Source organism: Coffea eugenioides, chromosome 3 (assembly GCF_003713205.1).
Source record: "Coffea eugenioides isolate CCC68of chromosome 3, Ceug_1.0, whole genome shotgun sequence".
Taxonomy (NCBI): Eukaryota; Viridiplantae; Streptophyta; class Magnoliopsida; order Gentianales; family Rubiaceae; genus Coffea; species Coffea eugenioides.
In genome coordinates, this window is record NC_040037.1 from 5,900,019 (window position 1) to 5,913,184 (window position 13,166).

The 13,166-nt window shown below is 38.2% G+C and overlaps 1 protein-coding gene and 1 non-coding gene across 2 annotated transcripts; one reads left to right on the top strand and one right to left on the bottom strand.

Moving 5' to 3' along the window:
* Positions 1-4,546: 4,546 nt before the first annotated feature.
* Positions 4,547-9,303, bottom strand: LOC113765853 (F-box protein CPR1-like). The gene is made up of 3 exons (XM_027310100.1): positions 8,271-9,303; positions 4,607-4,936; positions 4,547-4,560 (listed from the first exon to the last, which is right to left on the bottom strand). Exons 1-3 carry the CDS (start codon positions 9,301-9,303, stop codon positions 4,547-4,549), a joined length of 1,377 nt encoding a protein of 458 aa, XP_027165901.1.
* Positions 4,609-4,715, top strand: LOC113767181. The gene has a single exon (XR_003467902.1). It is a non-coding gene; the product is annotated as a small nucleolar RNA R71 (small nucleolar RNA).
* Positions 9,304-13,166: the final 3,863 nt, after the last annotated feature.

Genomic DNA, 13,166 nt, shown 5'->3' on the forward strand with positions numbered 1-13,166 from the left:
AAGACATTAGTTACCACAAAGGGACCAATCCAACGAGAACGTAGCTTACCTGGAAATAACTTCAATTTGGAGTGATACAGTAGAACTTTTTGTCCACATTCAAATGTCTTCCTAGAGACCTGCTGGTCATGAAAAATCTTGTTTTTTTCCTTATAAATCACAGCATTCTCGTAGGCTTCATTGCGAATCTCCTCCAATTCTTGTAACTGCAGTTTTCTTTGAATTCCGCCCTCTTCGATATCCATGTTGCATTGCTTGACTGCCCAAAATGCTCTATGCTCGAACTCGACAGGGAGGTGGCATGGCTTCCCAAATACCAAACGGTAAGGGGACATGTCGATTGGCGTCTTGTACGCCGTTCTATATGCCCGCAAGGCATCTTCAAGTCTTATACTCCAATCCTTCCTATCGGGTCGAACTATCTTCTCCAAAATTGACTTGATCTCTCGGTTCGATGCCTCCGCCTAACCGTTTGTCTGAGGATGGTAAGAAGTGGAGACTTTGTGCAAGACACCGTACCTCCTGAAAATTGCAGCGATCGTTTTGTTGCAGAAATGAGTACCCCGATCACTTACAATTGCTCGCGGCATCCCAAAACGAACAAAAATATTAGACTTAACGAATTCTGCAACCACTTTGGAATCATTAGTGCGGGTGGCCTTTGCTTCTACCCACTTCGAAACATAATCTACAGCAAGCAATATATAAAAAAAACCAAAGGAAGAAGGAAAAGGACCCATAAAATCAATGCCCCAAACGTCAAAAATTTCAACAAAAATCATTGGGGTTTGAGTCATTTGATCCCTACGAGAGATATTACCCACTCTTTGACACTTATCACATGACTTACAAAATGAGTAGGCATCCTTGAATAGAGTTGACCAATAGAATCCACTCTCTAGCACCTTACGAGCCGTTCTCTTCGGTCCAAAGTGACCTCCACATGCAAAAGAGTGACAATAGGCTAGAATAGATTGAAATTCAAATTCACTTACACATCTACGGATGATTTGATCAGCACCCCGCTTCCAGAGGTAAGGATCATCCCAAATGTAGAACTTTGCATCGCTCCTCAACTTGTCTCTCTTTGCCTTAGGCCATCCTGTAGGAAATTTGTCAGTGACTAGAAAATTAACAATATCTGCATACCAAGGCAAAGATGAGTTAATAGAAAATAAATGCTCCTCGGGGAATGCTTCTCTCAATGGGATGTCATCTTCGACGACTTGTACTCGACTCAAGTGATCTGCTACCAGATTCTCCGCCCCTTTCTTATCTCGGATCTCCAGGTTGAACTCCTGTAGCAACAAAATCCACCGTATCAATCGCGGTTTTGCCTCTTTTTTGGTCAACAAATACCGCAAAGCTGCATGATCAGAAAAAATAATAACTTTAGCACCAAGTAAATAAGATCGAAATTTTTCTAAGGCAAAAACAACTGCTAAAAGCTCCTTTTCGGTGGTTGAATAGTTCAATTGAGCTCCGTTCAAGGCTCGAGATGCGTAGTAAATAGCATGAGCTGCTTTTCCTACTCTTTGACCCAATACCGCACCAACTGCATAGTCACTGGCGTCGCACATGATCTCGAATGGGAGGTTCCAGTCAGGGGGTTGGATAATAGGTGAGGTGATCAATAACTCCTTTAACTTATTGAATGCCCCCTTACATGCTTCATCAAATTCGAAGGATACATCTTTTTGCAAAAGTTGGAACAAGGGTGCTCCAATTTTCGAGAAATCCTTGATGAATCTTCTATAGAAACCTGCGTGACCCAAGAAAGAACGAACTTCCCGCACACTCGCTGGGTAAGGTAAAGTAGATATAACATCTATTTTTGCCTTATCAACCTCAATACCTGTAGATGATACAACATGACCCAAAACTATCCCGTGTTCAACCATAAAATGACATTTTTCCCAATTAAGCACGAGATTAGTTTCTATACACCTTACTAAGATCAATTTCAGGTTATCTAGACAGTTTTCAAAACTTTCACCATATACACTAAAATCGTCCATGAAAACCTCAATAATCTTCTCAACATATTCTGAAAAGATACTTACCATGCATCTTTGAAAGGTAGCAGGTGCATTACACAATCCAAATGGCATCCTTCGGTATGCAAATGTTCCAAATGGGCAGGTGAAAGTAGTCTTCTCTTGGTCCTCGGGTGCGATGGCAATTTGAAAATAACCTGAAAATCCATCCAAGAAACAATAGTAAGCTCGACATGCTAATCGCTCCACCATCTGGTCAATGAAAGGGAGGGGGAAATGGTCTTTTTTCGTGACGGCATTTAGCTTTCGGTAATCGATACACTGTCGCCATCCGGTGGGCTTTCGAATTGGTACGAGCTCACCCTCTTGGTTTGATTCCACTGTCACCCCTGCCTTCTTCGGGACCACCTGTACTGGACTTACCCACGGGCTATCTGATATTGCAAATATAATTCCAATGTCCAGCAGTTTTAAAATCTCTTTCTTTACGACCTCCATCATGAGAGGATTTAATCTCCGTTGAGCTTGCCGTACGGGTTTAGCATTCTCCTCGAGTCGAATTCGGTGCATACACACCGCAGGGCTAATTCCCTTGATGTCGGCGATGGTCCATCCTATCGCCTGCTTATGTTCCCTAAGAACTCGAAGTAGTTTCTCTTCTTGAACCTTTGATAAACCCGCGGAGATGATCACTGGAAGTGTCTCCCCTTCACCTAAGTATACATACTTTAGGTGTTTCGGCAGTGGTTTTAGTTCCAAGACAGGTGCCTGCACCACAGATGGAAGTAACCTTTGGTGAGGTTCGGGTATGAAAATCGGTGCAAGATCATACCTTGTCTTCGTGGTTGGTAACGTTTGCAACGATCCAATCACGCATTTAAGCTCTTCACTCAACTCTACCCTAGAGGTTGTTTCGGACTCAAAGTGCCTGGTCAGGACGACCTCTAGTTCATCCCTGCCTTCAATTTCAAAAACCTCCTGTATAGCAGGGTCAATAACATTTATCGAGAAAACAGAGCCAATATTTGAATCGGATGGATATTTCATGGTTTCAAAGATGTTAAAGTGAACAATCTCACCATCAAATTCCATAGACAAAGTACCCTTATTAACATCAATTTTGGTTCGGGCTGTGCTCAAAAAGGGTCTACCTAACAACAAAGGTGACGGATCACGGGAGTGTTCATCCTCCATGTCGAGCACATAAAAATCAGCTGGAAAAACCAATTCATTAATTTTTACCAAAACATCTTCAATCAACCCGTCAGGGTATGCATTGGTCCTGTCAGCTAATTGAATTATTATCCCAGTCTCTTTCAAAGGGCCTAAGTTTAAGGAAGCATAAATGGACTTTGGCATGACATTAATTGAGGCTCCCAGGTCTAACATGGCCTTCCTAATCAAAGTATTACCTATCCTACAAGGAATAGTAAACATACCTGGATCTCCGCATTTTGGTGGAAGTTTCCTTTGTAGAATTGCTGAAACATTCTCCCTAACTATAACTCGTTCATCCCCCTTCAACCGCTTGCGGTTGGCACACAAGTCCCTCAAAAATTTTGCGTACCTGGGTACTTGTTTAATCGCATCCAGCAGGGGTATGTTGATCTCCACCTTGCGAAAAATCTCCAAGACCTCTTTTTCCTTGTCTTGCTTCTTTGGTTTCTCTAACCTGCTAGGAAAGGGAGGTGGATTAGTTTTAGTTGTAGGAATTGGGTTCGAGGTTACCTTTGCATTTTTGTTGTCTGTGCCCTCCTCTTCCAATTCTTTCTTAATCCGTTCCTCGTCCTTATCTTTAGGAATCACGGGTTCGGGTCCTTGAACTTCCTTCCCACTCCTTAAGGTCATTGCGCTTACAATCTTTGGATTCGCCTCAGGTTGAGATGGCAACTTTCCTTGAACTTGAGACTCCAAACGGTTGATTGTTATAGCCATTTGATTCATTTGATTTTGCAATGATTGCACCTGTCCCAGTTGATTTCTCATGCTTTGCAGGTCTGAATCCGTCTTTTGTTGATTAGCAAGTAATTGCTTCATCATCTCTTCCATGGACGGACTTGAGTTTGAAGGGGGTGGTGGTGGTGGTAGGCGAGGATGATACTGCTGTTGGTGCCCTTGCTGTCTATTTGGCACAAAGTTAGACTGCCTATTTCCTCCATAGCTAAGGTTGGGGTGATCCCTCCAACCAGGATTGTAGGTGTTTGAGTACGGGTCGTACTGCTTTCTTGGCGCGGGCGCGTGGCCAGCCATGTTCACCTGTTCTGCAGTTTCTTCTTGAACCAGTGGACACATTTCCGTAGGATGACCCACGGCAGTGCACACCCCACACACTTTGACTTGTGAATTACTCCCCACAGCTAATTGTCTTACGAAAGATGTTAATTCGGAGATCTGCTGTTGGATAGAGGACGTTTCCACCTCATTCACCCTACGCGTCGGGATGTCCTCTCTTGAACCAAACTGCTGTGAGTTCTCAGCCATCCCTTCAATCAACTCCCATGCTCCTCGAGGGGTTTTGTTCACCAATGCCCCTCCACTTGCAGCATCGATTATGCTTCTGTCCCTGAAAAGCAACCCCTCATAGAAATATTGAATGAGCAGTTGCTCACTTATCTGATGCTGAGGGCATTTGGTGCACAGTTTCTTAAACCTCTCCCAGTACTCATAGAGTGACTCGCCTGGGTGTTGTTTGATGCCACATATCTCCTTCCTTAGGCTTGCAGCTCGAGATGCCGGAAAGTACTTGTCCAAGAATTTTTTCTTCAGTTGATCCCACGTGGTGATACTACCAGGCGGTAGGTAGTAGAGCCAGTCTTTTGCGGAATCCTTCAAAGAGAAGGGGAAGGCCCTCATCTTTATTTGCTCTTCAGTAATTCCCGGAGGCTTCATACTGTTGCAAACGACGTCAAACTCTTGCAAGTGCTTGTAGGGCTCCTCACCTGGTAGACCATGAAAAGATGGCAAGAGATGAATTAGACCAGATTTTAGTTCAAAGGGAGCGTCATCATTTAAATGTGGAAAAGTAATGCACAAGGGCTGCTGATTTAAATCTGGAGCAGCCAACTCCCTTAGTGTTCGTGCATTTGCCATAGTGACTTCCTCTTGGTCTGAATCACTTGAATTGTCACCAGACAAATTTGTCGGCTCAACCTCTGGATCAAGTCCCTGAGGTGCAATATCGTATTGCTCCTCCCTGAGCCGCCTGGTTTCTTTCCTCGTTCTACGCGCGGTCTTCTCTACTTCAGGGTCGAAAATTAATTCGCCTGTACGAGAAGAGCGAGGCATAAACTAGAAAAATACCAGAAAAAAAATGAACTTAAAAAGAAACAAATGATTAACGCCAGTCCCCGGCAACGGCGCAAAAAATTGACAGGTGTCGAGCCTGTGCAATAATAAATACCTACTCGAGAAAAAATGAATTTTCTGTGTATAGTAGTGAGTAGGGTCGAATCCACAGGGACTGGAAAAAATTTGATTCTTTTTAAATTCGAGACACGGGGGATTTTTATCAAAATGAAATTAAAAATAAATAATTAAACAATTTAACTAAAAATAATTAACCAAAAATAAATAATTAATTAATACAATTGTAAATAGCAATTAAATAAATGATAAATAAATTCTAGCCAAGGATACAACTACGCAGACACAGTCCATTCATCCGATCATTGATGCAAAGAAGGTTCACTTAATTTTATTAATAGGTTAGTTATAGTCGCCGATAAAATCTAACGACCAGCTTTTCCTTAATTTATTGATAACCAAGGTACGACCGTTGATTACCCCTAACCAGGAAATACTCCTAGGTACGACCGTAGGAATTAATTTCCTAATTGCATTAAAAACTAGAAAAGCCTAACCCAAATTAATAACACGCTACGAGGGTTATTTAAATCAGATTGCATGTTCTCCTAGTATGTGAAAATACTAGTTGTCACTAATATTAACCAACTAAACAATTACGGATTTAATTGATTAATTTGACAAGAGATTAATAAGTCAAATTGCACATCGGGCCCTTGATATCCAATTAACAAAATAATCCCATGGAAATTAAAATAGAAAACATGCAAATATTAATAAATTAAGGAACACGTAAAATTAATTAGATCTCACAGATATTTGGGACTGCGTCTTCGCGTTGATCCTTGACTAGAGGAGAAAATTAGCCACGCCTCATAAGAAAATTCCCACGCAATTTAAATGGAATCAAATACATAAATAACTAACTAAGAATTTAGGAAGAAACTTGAGTCTCCGTAGACTCTTTGAACCAAAGTTGCACACTACAAACAAGGAAAGGAAGAACTCCTCTGAAAACCAAAAACTACCTCTCTTCCTCTCCGTAGAGAGAAAACTAATCTAATGTCTTCTGCCAGCCCTCCTCTAGTGCCTTTTCCTCCTTTTATCTTTAGCACTAGTTTCCTAAGAGAACTAGTGACGTAGGAATCAAATTGGAAAAGCTCCTTTCATCATCAAAGTCCATCTTGACTAATGAGTATATCTCCCACAATAAGAACACATTTTCTAAATCAATGTTACGTGGTCCCCGCAGAATTCTCTCCTTTTGATTTCTTATTGCTAGTGGACTTGCCAGGACTTAATAATAGGAAGGCAACTCTTCATCAGCAATTCCGTTGGTTTGCACAATTTGGGCTGATTGTGGAAAGCTTTTAGAAACTTTCACGTGTGGAGAAATCTTCTCAAGAAGGTCCCCTTTTAGCACTTTTCTGCTCCACTTTCTGAAATTATATCCAAATACCAAATATAAATATATATTGACAATTAAAACAATATTTGGCACGGATAAAGAGGAAAATTAATGATAAAATTACTAACAATTAATACCCTATCACCCGGTTATAGAAATGGTCCCTGAAGAATAAAATTCTGCTCGTGGACCTCAGCTCTTGTGCTATCAGTTATTTCCCCTTCAAAAAGCTTAAATAAGGATCTTAAGTTCATTAGCCGTTGCTTGGAAATTATTTTCCAATCACGCAAATTATGTTATCAATCAATCAATCTTGCACCACAAAAAAGTAATACCTGAAGGAAATGAACCGACCAAAACGAGTTTAAAAAAAAAAAGAAGTAAAAGAAAAAACAGTACTGAGAGATTCAGAGTACACAACTTGCAAATTCGCCTTTCAGAGAATTACTTTGTCGAATCTTCTTGAATAATTGATCTATTTTGGGTATAATCATATATGCCACCCCCTTTTGTGTCTATATAATTCTATATAACTGCAGCTTGGGCAATTCAATGAATCTGCTTGTCGTTTCATCTAAACAAACAAGGGATTCTCTACCAAATATCCCTTGATTATCCATTCCCAACTTCATTTGAATAGAAGGATTCGACAAAAGATTTTTTTAAGCCGTTTGAATTATTTGATAAGTATTTAAATGTATTTAAGATAACGGGCTACAATTTGGACAAACTCTGAAGTATCTACTTTGAAAGCATATGCAAAGTAATCCGTGTTGCGGTGTCAATGAGAAATAGTCTGCTTTCCTAGAAATTGATCTACTAGTCTAGATGACAGTTTTGGAGACACTATCAATTAATTAGATGCTTCTGCTCCCTATTCAAGTGACTTTTTGGAGCATTGTTTTGTGAAAAGATACTCAATTTACCCTCCAACAATTAATTTACAAGATTCTTTATTTGCATGTAGCAAACCTTTCACGAGCCAATTTTGGTTTTATGTCTTGGATGCCATAATAAGTAGTTACCAACAATTAGGCTCACGGTTTTGTCTCAGCTTATGTGCTAGAGTTTCTTGCGAGAATCATATATATGCTAGCTGTTGACTGCCCAGATACAGCAAGGGCAATCACTAGGCAAATAGTACATATTCAGCTTCCAGTTTCATTCTCATAACTTGGGAATATTTCAATCAATTTTACCGTACAAGTTAGGACAGTTTACATAGGAAAAGAGACAAAACTTGCTAGGCCAAAAACCAGATAACCAGTAGTACGTAGTAATATTACATAATAAGGGCCATTGATGCCACAATAGCTGTCTAGGGAGGGATTAACTCAGAATCCTTTTTTCAGGACATCGAACAATTCACGCACGACAAGTCTCTAGCAAATTTCTAGACCTAAGATTTACTGTTTACTGGTTCAACGAAAGCATTCAGGCAATGCCCCAAAATAGATGAACCAAAAAAAAAAAAAAAAAAAAAAGAACGAAGGAGAGGTAACAAACAGTCCGGTAAAAACTAAGGCATATTTTGAGCCATACATCCACCAGTGGGGTCAGACTTTCCTCATACCTAAGAGGACCAACATAGGATTCCTGGGCAGAATATGTGTGAATTTCCTTGAGTGACTTGGTTTTTACATTGTAAGCCAATATGCAATGAAAGCCTGAGATCAATAACTCCTCGCCGGACTTGGTGTAGAAGAGAGGCTCCCACCCGCTTACACTGCTCAAATTCGCTCCACCAGATATAGCGCACAAAGTAGCCCAAGATTCCTTCACACCATATTCTTCCATGACAAAGAGCTCGCACTTGGATGTATAAATTCCAGCGGTATATCTAGACATGCAAAGGCATCCGTCCAAAATTCCCAGCCTGTAAGTAGTATTATTCCCACCACGTACCACCGCTGGCGTGGGTAATTTGCTAAATCTGTTGGTGGTTTCATCAAAACAAACAATCAAGTCATCATTTTTATCTATCCAATGTAAATTACCGGTGGCTAAAACCGCTGTTCCCCTGAGTTTGTAGGGGAGACTAACTTCTCTCAAAGTTGTTCCCCTCTTCAAGCTGACAACCAAAGCCCTTTGAGAAGGAATTGATGAATAATACACCATTACTACTTTGTAATCATCTGACAACTTGTCGAAGCAAAGTCCATAGGCCACTGGAGAATAAGTTATACGGTTTTCACCAAACAACATCCTACCGCTAAAGTTGATCAAACCTCTGAAAGATCTTGTTGATGGGTTCAAAAGGTAGAAGTTACAATGATTATAGTAGCAGTACCAGGTCTCATAAGTACTGAAGAGCACCAAACCATTACAAGATCCCAGAAAATCTAAATACGGTCGATACCAACATTGCCTAGGAATCTCTTCGATTGCATACTGATCGTCTAAAGAACTAAAACATCTTTTGCCACAACACCAGAACATCGCGCGTTCTCTACCTTTAGTCGCCAAACTGAATCGAGGATCGTATAGCAAAGAGTTCCATAACTTGCAAACCAACTTGAATTGCAAAATCGATTTCACCGGTAATCTGGAGAGTATCTCAACAATAATTTCCTCTGGTATGTGAACGTGTACCATAGTGGTCGTCCTTCCTTCTTCCAAGTCTTCTGGGGCGTATATGGTTCTCCAAACAAAACTCGTATATGAAGAAACATGCTAATTTAACTTAGGGTTCGTCGCGTTCACATTCATTGGACAGCCGTTAGCAAAAAAAAAAAAAAAAACCTTTTAACTAAATTGTTTAAGAGCCCGGGGACAATTAGCGCTAAAATCTATTCAACCACGCCAGCAAAAGTCAGCCCCGGCTTATCTATTCAGCCCAAAAAATTTGGACCCGGCCTAAGTATTACTACTAGGCCGAAGCCTAGCTTACCTGTAAATAGAGAGAGTAGCCATTTGGTATAAATAAAATTGTCGCTTTTAAAAAAACCCCTCATAAACTACCTATTACTTATATTTTCCTCTATCTCTCTTATCATAAATGTCAAGAAGTATTTTTCTTAATGTAATTTTTAATAAAATATAGTGTGATTACAAATTATATGTTTTCTTTAAATTACCTATTGCTTTAATAAAATATAGTGTGATTACACATTTTATTTTGGTGAATTTTTTTTACCTGTTTATCTTCAAAACATAAAATCAGATCTCATAAAAATGATTTCAAGAAAATATATTCCAAAAATTAATATCCTTTATTAATTGCACACATATCATGCTCCTTGAACACTTGTATGCACGTTAATATAGGAGGCAAGAATATTATAGACTATAATGAACATGTGATGAAATATCAATTATTTGTGTGTGTGTGTGTTTTTTTTTTTTTTTTTTTTTGAAGAAAACCATAAAAACTGGTTATTTGCGTATTTTCTGATAAGCAATTAATTCTGCCCATGGACCTCCTAATCAAAGTTACTGACCAAGAAAATATACTAAGCTGCTTGCATATTCATTCCCAAAAAAAAAAATTGTAAATTATCTTTTTACCTTCATATGTTTGAAAGCTTTACCACATACACCGCATATGATTTAAAAATATCCACATAACCTATACATGAATTAAGTTAAAGTGCCATCACTAGTTTTTTTCCAATTAAAACCAACTATCAATATTAAAAAGTCAAAATCAAACTAATAAATTAATAAATTCATCCTTTCACTACTTTTTTTTAATTTTCCAAATACAATGAAAAATTGAGATAAAAATAGATAAAAATTCAAAAATAAAAAATCGCTGTTAAAGATTTGCAGTCGTTAAAAATTTAGTTTTGAAACCTATAATGATATTTGCAGTCGTTAAATATTTGTTATTTTCTAATTCTTGTTTTCTATTTTCTATTTCCATTTCTTCTATTTTTTATTTGAAAAAAAATATGATTTATTAAGAATCTAGTAAGTCAAAGTATATATATATTTTTTTAAATCATCTATTCTCTTCCCAAAGGAAAAAAGAAAATGGGAAAGAAAAGGAAAAACAAAAACAAAAAAAAAGTTGTGAAAGCATAACTTTGTCAATTTATTAGTTTGACTTTAACTTTTTTTAGATTAACCGTTAATTTTAGTAGAAAAGCTAATAACGACACTTTAGTTTAAACCATGAGAGCGTTATGACACTTTTAAGTTTTAACTCAAATCATAAGATGGTTATATAAAATTTATTAAATCAGGAATACGTAGTAAAGGACCAAACTACGTACAGTAGGGGAAAAAACAGTAAAGCACCGGAGCCATATGATGTTCTAGAAAATTAATCAAAATCCGTCATAGAGGACATGAGACAATCAATGCACGGTGTTGCTAGCAAATTACCATGGCTGAAGTAAATTGGCCTTTAGCTATTCTATTTTTGTTATCAGTTAGAAAGCAAATGTCCACAATTTTGATGATATGGGATGCAATTAGTAGGTTGATGACTGCATTTGTCAGCAAATTCTGTGCTAAAGTAAACACTGTTTTGAGTCAATTAACTCTGGAAGAAACGAAACCAATACACAAATTGTTTCATAATCTGCTGCCACGACTGGATATTTCCGCTTTCATATGGCTGGGAGTCCAATCCAACCCACTGATTTGAAGATCATAACCCATGAACTTAGGATCGGAGAGCAAAGACTGCCATAGCTTGCAAACTGACTTAAATCACAAAAGCAATTTCACCGGTAATCTGGAGAGTATCTGAATAATTTCCTCTTATAAGATGTTAGCGACTACCATAGTTTCCTTCCTTCCGTTTTCCTATTCTTTTGGGGCGTGCGGCTCTCTCAATTTTTTGAATTAGGATACGACCTCTCGTCAATACATCAGTGGATTGTTCATGCAAAGGGGATAGATTGCACTATTATCCCAAAAACTCCTATTTAGAGTTTCTTCTCTCCTAAACTATTATAGTGAAAGTTTTATTCTCTCTTAAGTTTTTTCTTATGAGAGTTTTTTGAATTTTTATCTTTTTTTTTGTGAAATTTGAGATATTATAAATTTAGAATCTAGTTTCTTAAATCTGCAACTTCTCTATTATTATTAGATTTAAATTTTTCTTTGGATTTGAACCAATTTTAATTCATAAACGGGTTATCGGATCAACCCATGGATGACCTGAATTCGACCTTTTTTTTCGGGTTCATCGGGTTCGACTTTATTCTGATACGAACCCGTGAAATCTCAATTCAAACCCATTAATTTCATGTCAGGTTCGTGTCATATCAAAAAATTGCCATCCCTAGCTAATTGTCTAGTTCGACCGCCAGAGTAGAGCTCTCAAATGAATTGAGCTACTCCTGGGCTTAGCTTGACTCGGTTTGTATAAGTTTTGAGTTCAGCTCATTGGTTTAGTTCTATTCAAGTTCGAATATAATATCAGTTTGGCTCGACTTGCAATTCGTTCCAATTTGGATTTTCTTTACTGCTTCTCTAAAACAAATTTTAAATTATTTCAGAAACTAAAGTATAATATGCTAAAAGTTTGCTGATTTTTTTTTAATGATATGTACGTATGTATATCATAGAGGTATAATATGACCATTCACTACCTAATTAGTTCTTACACTCACTGCAAGTTTTACCCTTGTGTGTGTGTGTGTGTGGGGGGGGGGCGCTTTGCTCAGAGTTGAATTAGTATATCCATATTGTTTAAGCCTGAATCATCATTATGCAAAGAGAATTCGCCTAGAAGCAATAACAGAGCCAAGAGCATTTCACATCTTCGCCAGTCAAGATGAGAAGGATAGACATGGAACAATTTTGCACCAATACATCAGAATATTTGGCTAACATTGTCTGCGCAAAGGACCTAATTCATATTTGAACGCATTTTATATGTGGAAGTCTTTGACATGATAAATTTCAAATAAATAGGAAACCATAGTTATTCAATAACAGAATATTGAAGCTGAGGCACTTGGTGCATTATGCTAATACTGGTGCTTCAGAGATGCCTTTCCTCAAGAACACCGATTGGTTAGTGCAACTATGGATGAAGGTAAACATCTTTCTTCCATTCAATTTGTGGAGTCCTGCGCTGGCCAAGTCTGCAGCTTCAACTAAACTTTTAATCCATCTGCAGCAAACTAGTGAGTTAAGCAGAGAAGAAAGTGCAGGACAAGATGCCTTAAAATCAAGAACTGGGGTTCTTATGTGGAGTTTTAATTGAAGGTAAACATATGTTTCCCACTCATTTAGTGGTGGCCATGCAAAACTTCTGGAGCACTGTGGAATCTGAGTTGAACTTTAAGAGCCTAAGAGTCAGGAATTCTGGCATTAAGTCAGAAAAGAGAGAAAACAAAAAAAAAAGTTTTGGATAATAAAACTGAAAGCTTTCGTATTAGGCATATAACATTACTCTAGCAATATGCTTTAATTCATACCAGCTGTTACTGGTCTATAGAAAATGAAAGAGAATATACTAGTATAGTACTGATATTCGGAATTCAACATATTGCATT

Bases quoted from the DNA above. Each gene is read 5' to 3' on its own strand.
- LOC113765853 (XM_027310100.1), bottom strand. From the start codon at position 9,303: ATGGTACACGTTCACATACCAGAGGAAATTATTGTTGAGATACTCTCC. The intron at 4,937-8,270 runs GTCTGACCCCAC...ATGGTCTACCAG, and splicing joins TCCTCTTAGGTATGAGGAAA to GTGAGGAGCCCTACAAGCAC.